Source organism: Podarcis filfolensis (assembly GCF_964270895.1).
Source record: "Podarcis filfolensis genome assembly, chromosome: 13".
NCBI classification, from domain to species: Eukaryota; Metazoa; Chordata; class Lepidosauria; order Squamata; family Lacertidae; genus Podarcis; species Podarcis filfolensis.
In genome coordinates, this window is record NC_139615.1 from 12,533,141 (window position 1) to 12,552,304 (window position 19,164).

The 19,164-nt window shown below is 40.5% G+C and overlaps 2 protein-coding genes across 2 annotated transcripts; both read right to left on the minus strand.

Annotated features, from left to right (window-relative positions):
- Window positions 1-1,712: 1,712 nt before the first annotated feature.
- On the minus strand, window positions 1,713-6,291 carry LOC310747100 (vomeronasal type-2 receptor 26-like; the record flags this gene model as incomplete). Its single annotated transcript, XM_083581434.1, has 4 exons — window positions 5,437-6,291; window positions 4,698-4,925; window positions 4,044-4,170; window positions 1,713-2,614 (listed from the first exon to the last, which is right to left on the minus strand). The coding sequence occupies exons 1-4, from the start codon at window positions 6,271-6,273 to the stop codon at window positions 1,713-1,715; spliced, it is 2,094 nt and encodes a 697-aa protein (XP_083437560.1). The 5' UTR covers window positions 6,274-6,291.
- A 5,638-nt stretch (window positions 6,292-11,929) lies between these two features.
- On the minus strand, window positions 11,930-18,442 carry LOC310747103 (vomeronasal type-2 receptor 26-like; the record flags this gene model as incomplete). Its single annotated transcript, XM_083581437.1, has 4 exons — window positions 17,588-18,442; window positions 14,915-15,142; window positions 14,261-14,387; window positions 11,930-12,831 (listed from the first exon to the last, which is right to left on the minus strand). Exons 1-4 carry the CDS (start codon window positions 18,422-18,424, stop codon window positions 11,930-11,932), a joined length of 2,094 nt encoding a protein of 697 aa, XP_083437563.1. The 5' UTR covers window positions 18,425-18,442.
- Between the last annotated feature and the right edge of the window lie 722 nt (window positions 18,443-19,164).

A 19,164-nucleotide genomic window follows, 5' to 3' on the forward strand; every position in this document is an offset into this window, starting at 1 on the left:
CTCTTGATTCTTTCAGCCTATGTGAGCTAGCACCTTAGGGAGAGAGAGGATTCTTGAAATCTCTCAGACCACACAGTTCCTCCAGATGCAGCTGCGGGTGGTGAGGATTCCCAAAGTTGCTGAGCCTGACTTTCTAGCCCTTTTGGTGAATTTTAATTCAGTGTCCACCTTCATTCGGTGATGCTGGTGTCTCTGACTCCTTCTGCAAACTTATGCATTTTATTTTTTAAATATGTATTCTGCTTCACTTCCACTAGGGCAAGGGTTGGGGATGTGTGGCACTCCAGATGTTGAGGGATTCCAAAACCAACCAACCCCAGCCAGTATGGAAAATGGTCAGCAATGATGAGGGCTGTAGTCTAGCAATATCTGGAGGACTATAGGCTTCCCATCCAAACTCTAGGGGGATTAAAAGCAGATAACAACAAAAGAAATATGTTTTACTGTGTTTTTATATCTGCTGTAAGCCACCTAAAGTGGCTGGGGAAACGCAGCCAGATGGGTGGGTTTTAAATAATAAATTATTATTATTATTATTATTATTATTATTATTATTATTATTAGTCCTACTTCCTTCCATTTCTGTCTCCACTTGAATATCTGAACCTTCTGTCAGAGGACCATAATCGTACAGACAATCATTATCAAGCATAATTAGCTTGCTGTATAACAGTACAGATGTTTACTCAGAAATAAAAATTTTAAGGTTTAATGGGGCTTACTCTGGTTTACTTGCATTCTCCATTCATCATGGTTAGATCTAATCAATTTTATCTGCTCATCAAACATTTGCTGAAGGATGCCAACAGCAGTGGAATAGCAAACAAAATATTTGCCACATATATAAAACGTATATGTATTATGAATTAACCGTTCTGATCCATCACATGTGTTGGTGAATTAATACCAATTGTGGCTCTCCATCTGTCAAATGAGTGGCACAGTGAGGTCTGCAGGGTCCTTTGTTGCCATCTTTTCCAAGGACCAGGTCAGAATTCATTTACATTTTCTTATCTAGGACTCTGAATTTCTCCAAGGAGACATGATTCAGACAAAATCTTGGGGGCAGGGGAACCCAATTCAATGGGGCATATGTTATCTCACAGTACATAGATAAACTATGGAACTTACTGACATAGTAAACAATGGTGGGGACAGTGCATTTGCAGTTGGGTACGGCTTGAAGGTTTCCCACAGGTATCTGGTTGGTCAGTGAGAGTACCGGCTGCTGGACCAGATGGTCCATTGGCCTGATTTAAGAGGATCATCCTTCATTTCTACGATCTTGGGTATGGATAGGTTGATGGCAAAATCTGTTAGCAGAACAGAACAATAATTCATAAATGAATATTCCAATATTCCATGGCCTGCAATAGTACAGTTTTACAGATCCTACTATGCTGAAAGCTGTGAAACAAGTTTGATCACTGAGAATTAAGGCCAGATAAAGATTTACTTGCATATATTTTGACAAGAATTGCTTTGAGTCTTCTTATTAGCACATGCTACAAGAGAATAATGTATGTGTAAACGTATGATTGTTTCTTCAAAGCAAATAAGTCAATTTTACAAATGAATTTTCAATTATGGAAATTTGGAGTACATTAAAAATATATATATAAAAGGAAGCAGCCGAACATATATTTCCAAATATTCTACTGTACACACAGAAAAAAGCATAAAAGCAAGCAAAGGGCAGGTTTATTATTTCTTTAATTTTTCTTCCTTATTAGCTGTTCCCTATTGTTCAGCTCAGGCCTCATAACAATTATGTAACATTTGGGGGAAAAGATGCAACCCAGCAACCCACCACCAGAGGCTAAGATGGAGAAGATCTCCACAGCTACCATGTATTTTCCCTTGGTGCTCAGGTAGGAGGGAATAAAGGACAGCCAAACACTGCAGAAGACCAACATGCTGAAAGTGATGAACTTGGCTTCGTTGAAACTGTCTGGTAACTTCCTGGCGAGGAAAGCCACAGCAAAACTTACAGTGGCCAGGCAGCTCATGTAGATGAGGACACAGTAAAACATTGTTACAGACCCTTCATTACATTTTAGTATTATTTCTTCTGTCATTGAGTGCATGTCTACATCTGGGTATGGGGGAGAGGTTGCCAGCCACACAGTGCATATCCCTGCTTGAACTATGGAGCAGAAAAGGAGAATGGAGTGGCCTAGTCCTTTCCCCACCCATTTCCTCATCCTGGATTCTGGTTTTGTTGCCATGAAGGCCAAAACCACCATGAAGGTTTTTGCCAGGACACAAGAAACAGCGGTTGAGAAGATGATACCAAAAGCTGGTTGCCGGAGGAGACATGTGACCTTGTCAGGTCGTCCAATGAAGAGCAAAGAACAAAGGAAGCAGAGCAGGAGAGAGATGAGGAGAGTGTAAGTGAGGTTTCGGTTGTTTGCAATGACAATGGGTGTGTCATGGTGCTTCATAAATATACCTAGTAGCAGAACTGTGATCAGGGAAAGGAAAAGAGAGAAGCAGGCTAAACTGATGCCCAAAGGTTCTTCATAAGACAAGAAACTTATATCCTTGGGTAGACATGCATCCCGGTTCTTGCTTGGATAGTCTTTGTCTGCGCATTTATTACGGTCATTCATATCTGGGGGGAAATAAATATATTAGGTCATACTTTTCAGCTTGCTGAAAAGTTTATCTTCTGTCTGAGAAGAAACGAGCTCTATTTAATTCAAAGCACATGTTTTATACTGTCTGATGCTCTGTAATATGGTATTGTTGCAATCTAAGCTTTCTCTGTCTCATGGATATGCCAATAAACAACATGAGACCATGAGGGGATAAGAAGTCCAAAGTATTTAATTCTGCACAGAAGGTTCAGCCGGGGATAATTCCCTAAAACAACCAAACATCATACAAAGAGTTCCAAACAGTTTTTTACGTTTGGCATAAATTCCACACATTCCATTAAGTTTAATTTCCTATCCAATTGAAACACTTTGTTTCCCTCACCCCATTTCCTCCTAATGCACTTTGTTGTCTCCTTATGATTGGTCCAAATCACAGTTTAAATGAAGGAGTTTCCTCATGGTCTGCTAAAATTTTATTTCAGGATTAGATTTCACCTCAGTATTGTATTTCACTCCAGTTACCGAGAATAGTCTGACCACAGTCCGAGCATACTCCGTATGTCAAAACCTTATATGGTATGATTCTCTGTACAGTGGTACCTTCGGTTGCAGATGCTTCAGGTTACAGACTCCGCTAACCCAGAAACAGTACCTCAGGATAAGAATGATTTGCTTCAGAATGAGAACAGAAATTGTGCGGCAACAGCACAGCAGCAGCGGGAGGCCCAATTAGTTATAGTGGTACCTCAGGTGAAGAACAGTTTCAGGTTAAGAACGGACACCAGAACAAATTAAGTTCTTAACCCGAGGTACCACTATATTTGATTACCACAGTATTCTTGAATTTAATTGGTTCAGATTTATGTGGTCTTGTAAGTGCTACAGCCAGTGCAGTTGCCATCTGAATGTTTATGCACACTAGCCTGGGTGCAGCCTGTGTAAGTGAGAAGGAGTGCCAAGTTCCCCTCTAGATATGCTCAGGACGCAAGAAAGAAATGCGCAAAGACAAAGGCACGCTTGGCCAATCCACATAATGATCAACTCTGATCCGGAAACCAATGTCCCTACTGTGGAAGGACGTGTGGATCCAGAACTGACCTCCACAGTCACTTACAGACGCATTGTTAAAACTGTGTTTATGGAAGACAATCTTATTCGGCTATGAGTGATAGAAGAAGAAGAAGAAGAAGAAGAAGAAGAAGAAGAAGAAGAAGAAGTAGAAGAAGAAATGCTTTGAACCACATACCATCCAACTACTCTCAGTGCATGGTCATTCTCATTTCATTGGCATATTTAGACTATCTGAACGGCAATGATCACAAAGAGGCAGGATCACACACACAGTAGATTATCTATTTTGAAACGTAAACTCATCTGTCCTTACAACACCTTTCAATTATTACTTTTGAGTCTGGATCTATTTAATCTATTTATTTTCCCTACCATACTGGTTTGCAATCTTCCCCTCTGCACATGGGATGCAATCGTAGCAGCAAGGTGGCTGTCCCTCCTTCACTTTCTTGCTGGATCCTGGAAGACATGTCTCAGTACAGAGAGAAAGAGGCCGAGTCTGTTATGTAAATGAAAGAGCAGAAGGATCAGCAAGAGAAGAATGAGCTTGGAAATCTTCATGTTCCTGAGCCGCTCTCTATGATGCAAAGCTGAGTCAGCCTTTCAGCAATATGTAGAATGGCTATATTTTTTTAGTAGTAGTAATGGTTGAAGTGATGTCATACTCCCTCTATTGTTCTGGGATGTGTGGGTTTTGTGATTACATAGCAGTTCCCCACTTTTTAGCAAGTAAGGCAAAATCTTGGGGCTTATCTATCCTCTTTTCTTCAGTTAAAAATCAGTATTTTATAATGTTAAGAAATATTTATAAAATATTCATAAATATAATAAAATAAAATATTTGCCTTTATTCCTTGAGTGACTTCTAGCAGTAAGCTTTTGGCTCTTAATGTGGTACTTGGATGCTTTGGTCATATTCTACACAGTAACATGTAGTTTAAAAGACAATGAGTAGACATGCAGGTGAATATTCATTGCGTATGCAAGAATGAATCTCCTTGGAATTATCTAATTATACAGTCCTACCTGATTAAACCAACTGTTCCATGTTATGGCATCTTCATCAAGGATGAATGATGGGTCTGGAGAAGCCTGTGGATCTATCCTCCCAACACTCACTCTTTGCAAACTTTGGTTGGAGAATATAATCCAATTGACAATATTCAAGCTAGATACCACTTCACCATTCTGGTTGATGAAGACCACATCTCCAGCCGTATTGTTAAATGAGATACTTCTCAGAAAGTGATGGAGCTAGATTGAAAACAAAAAAAGGACATTTGTAAAAGGCTGCAGTTCTAATACATGGCTAAGGTACCTTTATCCTCTGGGCAGGACCTACAGCAAGTGGTGGGTGGTGATACAGTCAACTGTGAGTGGAGTCAGGTCCAAGGATGGAGAGACCACCAATTTTCTCTCTCCCACATCCCTCACTTCGTTTTAACAACCTTTCTTTATCTCCCCCTCCCCACACCACTTTCCCTCTGTCCCTCTTGATCTCAGGAGACACCACAGTGGTGTGCAACCACATGCTCCGAGTGAGGATTTTGTGCATATGGCATAAAGAGAATGCTAAACATCTCTCTCGATCATTACCGCTGCTTCTTATCTGTGAATGCAGTAACATATTAGTGGTCTGCAAACTTCTACCATGGAAGTGATTTTCCTTGTCTGAGATGAATGAGTAAGTTGACAACATTTTGGTAACCCATATCTTGTGGGGGAATAACAGGCCTCTTCCAGTTGAGGATGTTTAGCCTATTACCTGCCAAAACTGTTGATTCTGATTCTTCCCTCTCCCTCTGTATGCCATTTCTCTGTTCCTGAGTCTGGATGTGAACATGGTATGTAAAGCATGGGCCATGGCGTAGACAGCACAGTGGATGCTGTAACTGTGGCCTGTCATGCTCATTTCAAAAAATGATCCAGGAAGGCTCTCCAGCTTCTCTTCTCCGGTGCAAATATTCCCCTCCACCTTGTCTGCAGTCATACCTGGGAACACACATTCAAAGGCCTGTTGCCAGAAGTCCCTGATAAAACCGTCCACATCTGTAATGGAAGGGTTTCTGTGCACAACATATTGATGAAATCCAGGTGGGTTTCTGAAGTGAATTTCAAAGGATATAGCGCCATTGAATATTCCTGCATCCCAGTTCCTTTGAATGACTAATGAAGTGAACTCAACCTGGGCCGTTATTATCCATACTTTACTTTTTATATTGTATGTCATGTCATCATGTACTGATAGATATGGAAGCCATCTCAAATTTGCCATGGAATAAGATTCTCCATAGGCAATTATTATATTAGCTGTGCTGCTAAAAATTTTATGATTTATACTTGCCCCCTGTTCTTGCATGCCATTTATTTCAGAAATAAAACTTAAACTGCGGATTCTTTCTAGGAATGCAAAGCAGACACCACTCTTGGTAAATATTGGGGAAATGGTTTGCACAAATCTTTCTCCATTGTCATTGTCCATTGCAATGAGTCCAATCCACGTCCACTGGAAATGCAGAAGCAAAGAGAGAATTCCCTCATACTGAAGGGCTTCTGAGGCTGCCATCTGGTAGAAGGGAAGCCCTGGGCTTTTATCATTCATCACCGGAGCAGAGCCATAAATGAGCTAAAAAGTCAATGGAGGAAGAGAAGACACAAAGTAGATTCCTTTCACAGTACAGTGGTACCTCAGGTTAAGAACTTAATTCGTTCCGGAGGTCCTTAGTTAACCTGAAACTGTTCTTAACCTGAAGCACCACTTTAGCTAATGGGGTCTCCAGCTGCCCCGCGCCACCGGAGCACGATTTCTGTTCTCATCCTGAAGCAAAGTACTTAACCTGAAGCACTATTTCTGGGTTAGCGGAGTCTGTAACCTAAAGCGTATGTAACCTGAAGCGTATGTAACTCGAGGTACCACTGTATTCATAATCATTATGTGGTGAACCCTGTTAGTCAAATATGCCCTTTGCCAATCTCTATGAGTTTGTGAGGCTCTCTCTCACATATACTAAAGAAAAACATGAAGATTAGCTGAAAACTGGGATCATCTCCCATTTGTGGTTTGGAAACCTTTGCTTTGCTGAATGGAGAGGGGCACTGTGTCTGTTTTTTATTATTTTTATGGATCTTGTTAACACATTGATGACTGAAGCAGAGCATTGTGTCTACTTCACTTAAAAACAAACAAACATTTTTTATGTCATTGCAAAATTTGGTAGGGTCTTGCACAATGGATAAAACTGATAGGGGGAACATATAATGCCTCAAACAGCAGATTACCTAGACATTATCTGTGTTTGTCAAAATTGCAAATTGGGTTAGATGCACATTTCTTCTCTGAAGCTTTGTCTTTCTTCTTCATGATGCACAAGACCCATCACACAGCATAACTGTGCAGATTCTTCTCAGACTTTATTTATGAACATTTATTTCACTAGTGAATCAGCTGCTAACTACTATTACTGTTCTCCTGCAGAACTGGATTGTATCTGTAATTTCCCATAACTTCACTGTGTCTTTAATTATGTCTGGTGTGCTAAAGAGGAATAGTTATTGTACTGGCTCCTACCTGTAAGGTTTTTTTAGCTGTAAGCATCTCCCCCACTTCCCCAGCAGCTTATTTGACATGCCCTCCTGCACCAATTTTTCCACTGGCACCTCAAATCTTATTGCTTTTATCCTGTAAGCAATTCCCCCATTTCCTCAGCAGCTCAATTAAGATACCCTCCTAACTAAGCAGAAAATGATGCATAACCAAAACTGTTGGTGAGAGAGAAGCCCACTCTCCCATCAGTGGCCTTTGGTATATACTGTAAGTGATCTAAATGTGTGTGTAAGACAGGGGAGAGTTACATATATATATATATATATATATATATATATATATATATATATATTAGGTATTGCAACCTTCCCCTTTATTCAGGTTTGTCTGTCTTTGTTTGCTTATATTACAATTATGTACCACCTTTATTTTCCAAGGTTCTCAAGGTGGTGTACATGGTTCTCCTTGCAATTTCAGCTTTACCTGGAACTGATGCTGAGGAACCTGCCTCTCCCTCTATGCAAGCTAATAGAGGTATTGTCCATGGGTGTCTTACCTGTGGAATCTTATAGATATCCAAAACAGTGGCCACATAAAAGGAGATTTCAGAATCCAGTCCCCCAATGACCCCAGTCAGATTATTTTCAACATCACATATATAGTTAGGGACAAATTTCTTCAACATGGATAAAAGCAGCAGTGTGGCAAGATATGTGCTTCTTGCACTGATATAGCTGTCATATAAGTGGAAGCCCAAGGTGATATTGGGTAGGATGTGAGGGTCTTCGTTGATCTCCTTGACTGCAAATGCCAAGGCCACGATGTGCTGGTAAATCTTAGGCACCACCCTAGGATGAGAGTTGCAAACTGCATCATAGGGAATTTCAACAAATGTATTCTTTTACACACCAACAAAGTAGTTAATCATATTGAGTTCATGGGGATTTACACTCAGTCCGTTCTACTATTGAATAGCTCTTATCAGTAGAAAAGCTCTTCCTGATGTTTAGTTGAAATCTCCATTCTTGTTACTTGAATACCCTGATTTGGAGCAAGAGAAAACAAGCTTGTTCCATCTTCTTGGTGACAGCCCTTGAGATATTTGAAAATGGCTATCATTCCTCCCCTCGGTCTCACCATAGTTAAACATATCAACCTCCCTCAATCATTCCTCACAAGGCTTGGTTTCCAGACCATCTTTGTTGCCCTCCTCTGCCCATGTTTCAGCTTGCTAATACGTATCCGTCTTAATTTGTGTTGATCAGAACTGGATACAGGACTCCAGGTGACCAAGGGAGAATAGAGCAGTACTAGTACTTCCTTTGATCAGGACACTATACTTCTGTTGATGCAGATCCCTTGAACCTTTCCTACTACTGGGAAGCCAAGTGTTCCTCATCTTATTTTTCTGCATTTTTCCCTACTGGAATTCATGTTACTTTTGTCCCAAATTTCTAATCGTTTAAGGTAAATAGTATCTAGAACAGGGGTTGCTAATGTGGGGCCCATGGGACGTCTTGCTGTCCACACCAGAGGGGTCTTTTTCTGACATTTACAAAGTCTCTGGTCTCTCCCTGCAGTGACCTCTTTTTCATGAGTCAGTGATTGTCATTGGAATTTACTGAATTCTATACTTCATAATAAGTACCTTTCAGTGCTGAAACAAAGCTTAGTCTAAGTTCAGAAAATGAAACATTCAGCTTCAGAACAGGTTTTTAAAAATTCATTCTTACTAACACTCTAGTAGTTCAGATAAAGTCTATCAAAAATTTCTGTTCAAAAGGGCTCTCCCAGACACACAAACATGCATACATTTCAATACATTTCCATTCATTTCTCTATCCAGAAATGGGAATTTCTCCTGTATTCTCTTCATTCCCAAGAGATTCCTTCCAATTTTTTGCCCCAGCATAAGTCCCATTCAAATCTAAAGTGGATTTCCCCAAGTAAAAGGGTAAAAGTTTGCAGTCTCAGTCATTATTCTGCAACTCTAGGTTTGGTCCTTCCTCTGATGTAATATATGAGTGGCTTGGTTCTTACACAAGCTCTTCAGGAAGTGCTGGTGGGGGTTCCTCAGTGAATGCTGCTGGAAAGGAGAAGAAGCCACCATGGGAAACAATGCCACCAATGATGAAATCTCCTGGCTGATGATACGTGTGAAGTGGATGGTGTGGACCTTGGAGCCTGCATTTTGCTATGTGAGCCTCACATTCATTGTAAGAAATCAGTTCCAGCAGCAAGAACACTAAAACCACCATCCTTAATATAAGGGCAACTCTTTGTTCTATGATTTTGCTGGCAATATTATAATTAGCTTCTCCTAGATAAAAATTGTCTCATTTAAATAGTAGATTAATTTCCTGAGAGGATACAATCCAGGAGTATCCAAAATCAGACTTGCTGATCCCAGATAGTATTTAAATAATTTTGGTTAAGTTGTAGTATCCTTTGTGTTATGTTGCCAGTGGCCACAAAGAATACACAGAGATTTTTGAGAAGCAGCAGATTTAATTATAGCCCTGTTAATAACCAGGCAGGAGTGTAGTTGTTCATCCAATGCTCAGGATTCCCTGTGGAATTCCAGAGGAAATTGCTGAAGAAAATATTGAGAACTGTTATTTTAATTTCCCTTTCAATAGATAATAATAGACCAATGGTGTATGGGTGAAATTAGAAGTTAGAAGCTCATAATAGAATACCTTGTAGCCAATGGAGACTCCAAAATGTAGCATGGTGTAGTCAGTATCTTCGAATTTGGCTGAGTGGACCTGGATTCACACCAGCCATGTGGCATGTCTGCAATGGCTGCTCATTGCTGTTTTGGGGGATGACAGTGGTGTCCCTCTCAGCCTCCTTCCCCTGTGCCTTGGGAATGCATGTTTGCCCAAACCCTCAAGGGCAAAATACCCCTGTGATTCTGGAGAGGTTGAGTTGGTGCTCCAGGTCCTCCTGTATGACTCCTTTCATAGAACCCTGTGAAAAATCTCTCTTGATTCTTTCAGCCTATGTGAGCTAGCACCTTAGGGAGAGAGAGGATTCTTGAAATCTCTCAGACCACACAGTTCCTCCAGATGCAGCTGCGGGTGGTGAGGATTCCCAAAGTTGCTGAGCCTGACTTTCTAGCCCTTTTGGTGAATTTTAATTCAGTGTCCACCTTCATTCGGTGATGCTGGTGTCTCTGACTCCTTCTGCAAACTTATGCATTTTATTTTTTAAATATGTATTCTGCTTCACTTCCACTAGGGCAAGGGTTGGGGATGTGTGGCACTCCAGATGTTGAGGGATTCCAAAACCAACCAACCCCAGCCAGTATGGAAAATGGTCAGCAATGATGAGGGCTGTAGTCTAGCAATATCTGGAGGACTATAGGCTTCCCATCCAAACTCCCATCCAAATCCAAACTAGGGGGATTAAAAGCAGATAACAACAAAAGAAATATGTTTTACTGTGTTTTTATATCTGCTGTAAGCCACCTAAAGTGGCTGGGGAAACGCAGCCAGATGGGTGGGTTTTAAATAATAAATTATTATTATTATTATTATTATTATTATTATTATTATTATTAGTCCTACTTCCTTCCATTTCTGTCTCCACTTGAATATCTGAACCTTCTGTCAGGGGACCATAATCGTACAGACAATCATTAACAAGCATAGTTAGCTTGCTGTATAACAGTACAGATGTTTACTCAGAAATAAAAAATTTAAGGTTTAATGGGGCTTACTCTGGTTTACTTGCATTCTCCATTCATCATGGTTAGATCTAATCAATTTTATCTGCTCATCAAACATTTGCTGAAGGATGCCAACAGCAGTGGAATAGCAAACAAAATATTTGCCACATATATAAAACGTATATGTATTATGAATTAACCGTTCTGATCCATCACATGTGTTGGTGAATTAATACCAATTGTGGCTCTCCATCTGTCAAATGAGTGGCACAGTGAGGTCTGCAGGGTCCTTTGTTGCCATCTTTTCCAAGGACCAGGTCAGAATTCATTTACATTTTCTTATCTAGGACTCTGAATTTCTCCAAGGAGACATGATTCAGACAAAATCTTGGGGGCAGGGGAACCCAATTCAATGGGGCATATGTTATCTCACAGTACATAGATAAACTATGGAACTTACTGACATAGTAAACAATGGTGGGGACAGTGCATTTGCAGTTGGGTACGGCTTGAAGGTTTCCCACAGGTATCTGGTTGGTCAGTGAGAGTACCAGCTGCTGGACCAGATGGTCCATTGGCCTGATTTAAGAGGATCATCCTTCATTTCTACGATCCTGGGTATGGATAGGTTGATGGCAAAATCTGTTAGCAGAACAGAACAATAATTCATAAATGAATATTCCAATATTCCATGGCCTGCAATAGTACAGTTTCACAGATCCTACTATGCTGAAAGCTGTGAAACAAGTTTGATCACTGAGAATTAAGGCCAGATAAAGATTTACTTGCATATATTTTGACAAGAATTGCTTTGAGTCTTCTTATTAGCACATGCTACAAGAGAATAATGTATGTGTAAACGTATGATTGTTTCTTCAAAGCAAATAAGTCAATTTTACAAATGAATTTTCAATTATGGAAATTTGGAGTACATTAAAAATATATATATAAAAGGAAGCAGCCGAACATATATTTCCAAATATTCTACTGTACACACAGAAAAAAGCATAAAAGCAAGCAAAGGGCAGGTTTATTATTTCTTTAATTTTTCTTCCTTATTAGCTGTTCCCTATTGTTCAGCTCAGGCCTCATAACAATTATGTAACATTTGGGGGAAAAGATGCAACCCAGCAACCCACCACCAGAGACTAAGATGGAGAAGATCTCCACAGCTACCATGTATTTTCCCTTGGTGCTCAGGTAGGAGGGAATAAAGGACAGCCAAACACTGCAGAAGACCAACATGCTGAAAGTGATGAACTTGGCTTCGTTGAAACTGTCTGGTAACTTCCTGGCGAGGAAAGCCACAGCAAAACTTACAGTAGCCAGGCAGCTCATGTAGATGAGGACACAGTAAAACATTGTTACAGACCCTTCATTACATTTTAGTATTATTTCTTCTGTCATTGAGTGCATGTCTACATCTGGGTATGGGGGAGAGGTTGCCAGCCACACAGTGCATATCCCTGCTTGAACTATGGAGCAGAAAAGGAGAATGGAGTGGCCTAGTCCTTTCCCCACCCATTTCCTCATCCTGGATTCTGGTTTTGTTGCCATGAAGGCCAAAACCACCATGAAGGTTTTTGCCAGGACACAAGAAACAGCGGTTGAGAAGATGATACCAAAAGCTGGTTGCCGGAGGAGACATGTGACCTTGTCAGGTCGTCCAATGAAGAGCAAAGCACAAAGGAAGCAGAGCAGGAGAGAGATGAGGAGAGCGTAGGTGAGGTTTCGGTTGTTTGCAATGACAATGGGTGTGTCATGGTGCTTCATAAATATACCTAGTAGCAGAACTGTGATCAGGGAAAGGAAAAGAGAGAAGCAGGCTAAACTGATGCCCAAAGGTTCTTCATAAGACAAGAAACTTATATCCTTGGGTAGACATGCATCCCGGTTCTTGCTTGGATAGTCTTTGTCTGCGCATTTATTACAGTCATTCATATCTGGGGGGAAATAAATATATTAGGTCATACTTTTCAGCTTGCTGAAAAGTTTATCTTCTGTCTGAGAAGAAACGAGCTCTATTTAATTCAAAGCACATGTTTTATACTGTCTGATGCTCTGTAATATGGTATTGTTGCAATCTAAGCTTTCTCTGTCTCATGGATATGCCAATAAACAACATGAGACCATGAGGGGATAAGAAGTCCAAAGTATTTAATTCTGCACAGAAGGTTCAGCTGGGGATAATTCCCTAAAACAACCAAACATCATACAAAGAGTTCCAAACAGTTTTTTACGTTTGGCATAAATTCCACACATTCCATTAAGTTTAATTTCCTATCCAATTGAAACACTTTGTTTCCCTCACCCCATTTCCTCCTAATGCACTTTGTTGTCTCCTTATGATTGGTCCAAATCACAGTTTAAATGAAGGAGTTTCCTCATGGTCTGCTAAAATTTTATTTCAGGATTAGATTTCACCTCAGTATTGTATTTCACTCCAGTTACCGAGAATAGTCTGACCACAGTCCGAGCATACTCCGTATGTCAAAACCTTATATGGTATGATTCTCTGTACAGTGGTACCTTCGGTTGCAGATGCTTCAGGTTACAGACTCCGCTAACCCAGAAACAGTACCTCAGGATAAGAATGATTTGCTTCAGAATGAGAACAGAAATTGTGCGGCAACAGCACAGCAGCAGCGGGAGGCCCAATTAGTTATAGTGGTACCTCAGGTGAAGAACAGTTTCAGGTTAAGAACGGACACCAGAACAAATTAAGTTCTTAACCCGAGGTACCACTATATTTGATTACCACAGTATTCTTGAATTTAATTGGTTCAGATTTATGTGGTCTTGTAAGTGCTACAGCCAGTGCAGTTGCCATCTGAATGTTTATGCACACTAGCCTGGGTGCAGCCTGTGTAAGTGAGAAGGAGTGCCAAGTTCCCCTCTAGATATGCTCAGGACGCAAGAAAGAAATGCGCAAAGACAAAGGCACGCTTGGCCAATCCACATAATGATCAACTCTGATCCGGAAACCAATGTCCCTACTGTGGAAGGACGTGTGGATCCAGAACTGACCTCCACAGTCACTTACAGACGCATTGTTAAAACTGTGTTTATGGAAGACAATCTTATTCGGCTATGAGTGATAGAAGAAGAAGAAGAAGAAGAAGAAGAAGAAGAAGAAGAAGAAGAAGTAGAAGAAGAAATGCTTTGAACCACATACCATCCAACTACTCTCAGTGCATGGTCATTCTCATTTCATTGGCATATTTAGACTATCTGAACGGCAATGATCACAAAGAGGCAGGATCACACACACAGTAGATTATCTATTTTGAAACGTAAACTCATCTGTCCTTACAACACCTTTCAATTATTACTTTTGAGTCTGGATCTATTTAATCTATTTATTTTCCCTACCATACTGGTTTGCAATCTTCCCCTCTGCACATGGGATGCAATCGTAGCAGCAAGGTGGCTGTCCCTCCTTCACTTTCTTGCTGGATCCTGGAAGACATGTCTCAGTACAGAGAGAAAGAGGCCGAGTCTGTTATGTAAATGAAAGAGCAGAAGGATCAGCAAGAGAAGAATGAGCTTGGAAATCTTCATGTTCCTGAGCCGCTCTCTATGATGCAAAGCTGAGTCAGCCTTTCAGCAATATGTAGAATGGCTATATTTTTTTAGTAGTAGTAATGGTTGAAGTGATGTCATACTCCCTCTATTGTTCTGGGATGTGTGGGTTTTGTGATTACATAGCAGTTCCCCACTTTTTAGCAAGTAAGGCAAAATCTTGGGGCTTATCTATCCTCTTTTCTTCAGTTAAAAATCAGTATTTTATAATGTTAAGAAATATTTATAAAATATTCATAAATATAATAAAATAAAATATTTGCCTTTATTCCTTGAGTGACTTCTAGCAGTAAGCTTTTGGCTCTTAATGTGGTACTTGGATGCTTTGGTCATATTCTACACAGTAACATGTAGTTTAAAAGACAATGAGTAGACATGCAGGTGAATATTCATTGCGTATGCAAGAATGAATCTCCTTGGAATTATCTAATTATACAGTCCTACCTGATTAAACCAACTGTTCCATGTTATGGCATCTTCATCAAGGATGAATGATGAGTCTGGAGAAGCCTGTGGATCTATCCTCCCAACACTCACTCTTTGCAAACTTTGGTTGGAGAATATAATCCAATTGACAATATTTAAGCTAGATACCACTTCACCATTCTGGTTGATGAAGACCACATCTCCAGCCGTATTGTTAAATGAGATACTTCTCAGAAAGTGATGGAGCTAGATTGAAAACAAAAAAAGGACGTTTGTAAAAGGCTGCAGTTCTAATACATGGCTAAGGTACCTTTATCCTGTGGGCAGGACCTACAGCAAGTGGTGGGTGGCGAGACTTCCGGTTAGCGCTTGCAACTGTAATGGCGGATTTCCTCCGATCTCCGGAGGAAATCTGCTTCGTGGAGCTAGGGTTCTACCGCTACGGCGAAGCGGGGACCCGAAAAAAATCACAGGCGGGGAAGCCTGTGAACTGAAGGCTCGGCGGGCTCCATTTGCATCCCCCCCCCCGCTGCAAAGGAGCCTTTTTAAAGGCTCCGGAACATACCGGGGGTGAGCGGCGCGGAGCTGAGAGCTGTCTACCCGTCTCCGCGAAGCGAAGCCGCATGCCATGGTTGGAGAGCGCTGACTTCTTCCTTTGAAATTTGGACTAAAAGTAACAACCCGTGAGTATTTCGGAAATTGGACATTAAAAATCACCCCTTTTTGATTCGGCACGAGCGGGGAAGGCGTAAAGAGGAAGTCCGTCTCCCCCTTTTGTAAACATTTTAAAGCAAGGACTAGATAACTAAGGTTGAAAAGAACATTTTCTTCGTGGGAAGTCAAAAGTAACTAATTTCACGTTTTGGCAGTATAAGTGAATGTGCTGGAGGATAAGAATTAATTTTGAAAGTGGATTGATACCCCTCCCCCAGGACCCGGGAGCGATCCGCGAGGGAGCCTGTTGGAGAGATTTAAAAGACTTTGACAGCTGTCAAATTAGCTGTCAAAGCTGAGAGGGAAAAAAGAGAGAGAACTTTGTTTCTATTGCCTCGGCTGGTTATATTGGTTACATATAGGTAACAAATTGTCGAAAACCAAGGAAAATAAAGGACTTTTGGATTTACAACTGGAAGGAATACTAAGTAACCAGCACTCCCCTAGAGGGGGCTCTGGGACATTACAGAATGGCTGTAAGTGGAAAAATACAGACGGCACTCGAGAAGATATTTCGAAGCCTGGGAAAACTTCATGAACAAAGCATTGTTTTGGCTAAAAATGTCATAATATTGAATGAAAAAGCAAACAAACCTGTGGAAATTGGAAGGGACTTGACTCAAGTCTCTGTACCAGAACAAAAAGACTGTGCCCTTGAACTAATAACTCTTGCAGCTGAACAAGAAAAGGAACTTGAGAAATTTGAAGAAGCTACATATGACAACTTAGAGGGAAAGGAAGGAGGAGCTATAATGCAGCAGAGGATCAAAGAAAGAAGCAAAAAACAAGATTTGGATTACAATCATAAATATGGAGACCTGGCAGGCCAGAGGCCTGTAAAGATGGACTTAAAGGGAAAGATAAATTTGACCAAAGTGGAAGCAGGAGTTTTTGGGACATTTGGTCTTAAAAGAAGTAAAAAACAAGATTTGGATTACAATTTTAAATATGGTGGCCTGGCAGGAAGAAGTATGGACCTTATGGGGACAGAGCTTCTCCGAGATCTGGCGTTTAACATAAAGGACTATCAGAAAAACCGGCAGAGAGGAAAGGAAAGAGATTTAAGGGCCTCGGATGTGAGATCACCAGGCTGATACCAGATGGATTGATGGACATTGGTTGGGGATTGAAACCGGGAAAAGTGGGGAGTGGGGTTTTGGGTATCCAAAGGCGGTATAAATATATTCTTTTTTGTAAATAATCTGTTTTGCTATTTTAGATTAAAATGGGGAAATCGTGAAATGGAATTGGGGTCGACTTTAGAAAAAGGTATTAAGAATAAGATTTGATGTATCAAGATTGAGATTTATGTCAAAATTGGTTAAACAAAAGGATTTAAATATAATAAGGTAAAATTTGGGGATAGGAACTTGTTGAACTAAAAATTGAATTGGAATACAAGAAGAGGAGATGTGGGGAAGTCAAGGAAAAATGTTAATGAAAGATATATGTTTGCATTTGGTTTTTCTTTTTTTGTGTGTGTGTGTTTTGTTTTTTTGTTTTTTTTAAATTTTTTTTGAAAACTTCAATAAATATTTTATGAAAAAAAAAAAAAGCAAGTGGTGGGTGGCGATACAGTCAACTGTGAGTGGAGTCAGGTCCAAGGATGGAGAGACCACCAATTTTCTCTCTCCCACATCCCTCACTTCGTTTTAACAACCTTTCTTTATCTCCCCCTCCCCACACCACTTTCCCTCTGTCCCTCTTGATCTCAGGAGACACCACAGTGGTGTGCAACCACATGCTCCGAGTGAGGATTTTGTGCATATGGGATAAAGAGAATGCTAAACATCTCTCTCGATCATTACCGCTGCTTCTTATCTGTGAATGCAGTAACATATTAGTGGTCTGCAAACTTCTACCATGGAAGTGATTTTCCTTGTCTGAGATGAATGAGCAAGTTGACAACATTTTGGTAACCCATATCTTGTGGGGGAATAACAGGCCTCTTCCAGTTGAGGATGTTTAGCCTATTACCTGCCAAAACTGTTGATTCGGATTCTTCCCTCTCCCTCTGTATGCCATTTCTCTGTTCCTGAGTCTGGATGTGAACATGGTATGTAAAGCATGGGCCATGGCGTAGACAGCACAGTGGATGCTGTAACTGTGGCCTGTCATGCTCATTTCAAAAAATGATCCAGGAAGGCTCTCCAGCTTCTCTTCTCCAGTGCAAATATTCCCCTCCACCTTGCCTGCAGTCATACCTGGGAACACACATTCAAAGGCCTGTTGCCAGAAGTCCCTGATAAAACCATCCCCATCTGCGCTGGAAGGGTTTCTGTGCACAACATATTGATGAAATCCAGGTGGGTTTCTGAAGTGAATTTCAAAGGATATAGCACCATTGAATATTCCTGCATCCCAGTTCCTTTGAATGACTAATGAAGTGAACTCAACCTGGGCCATTATTATCCATACTTTACTTTTTATATTGTATGTCATGTCATCATGTACTGATAGGTATGGAAGCCATCTCAAATATGCTATGGAATAAGATTCTCCATAGGCAATTATTATATTAGCTGTGCTGCTAAAAATTTTATGATTTATACTTGCCCCCTGTTCTTGCATGCCATTTATTTCAGAAATAAAACTTAAACTGGGGATTCTTTCTAGGAATGCAAAGCAGACACCACTCTTGGTAAATATTGGGAAAATGGTTTGCACAAATCTTTCTCCGCTGTTATTGTCCATTGCAATGACTCCAATCCATGTCCACCTGAAATGCAGAAGCAAAGAGAGAATTCCCTCATACTGAAGGGCTTCTGAGGCTGCCATCTGGTAGAAGGGAAGCCCTGGGCTTTTATCATTCATCACCGGAGCAGAGCCATAAATGAGCTAAAAAGTAAATAAGGAGAAGAGACAAAACAGATTCCTTTCACAGTATTCATATACATTATGTGGTGAACCCTGTTAGTCAAATATGCCCTTTGTCAACATTTCAGGGTTTGGTGCATCTCTCTCATTTATACAAAAGACCCACATGCAGATGGGCTGAAAACTGGGATCATCTCCCATTTGTGGTTTGGAAACCTGTGCTTTGCTGAATGGAGAGGGGCACTGTGTCTGTATTTTACTATTTTTATGAATCTTGTTTACACATTGATGACTGGAGCAGGGCATTGTGTCTACTTCACTTAAAAACAAACAAAAGTTTTTTTTATGTCGTTGCAAAATTTGGCAGGGTCTTGTACAATGGATAAAACTGAATGGGGAAACATACCGTGCCCCAAACAGCAGATTTCCTGGACATTTTCTGGTTTTGTCAGAATTGCAAATTGGGTTAGATGCACATTTCTTCTCTGAAGCTTCGTCTTTCTTCTTCATGATGCACATGCTCCATCACACAGCAAAACTGTGCTGATTCTTCTCAGACTTTATTTATGAACATTTATTTCACTAGTGAATCAGCTGCTAACTACTTTTACTGTTCGCCTGCGGAACTGGATTGTATCTGCAGTTTGCCATAACTTCTCTGTTTCTTTAATTATGTTGGGTGTGCTAAAGAGGAATAGTTATTGTACTGGCTCCTACCTGTAAGGTTTTTGTAGCTG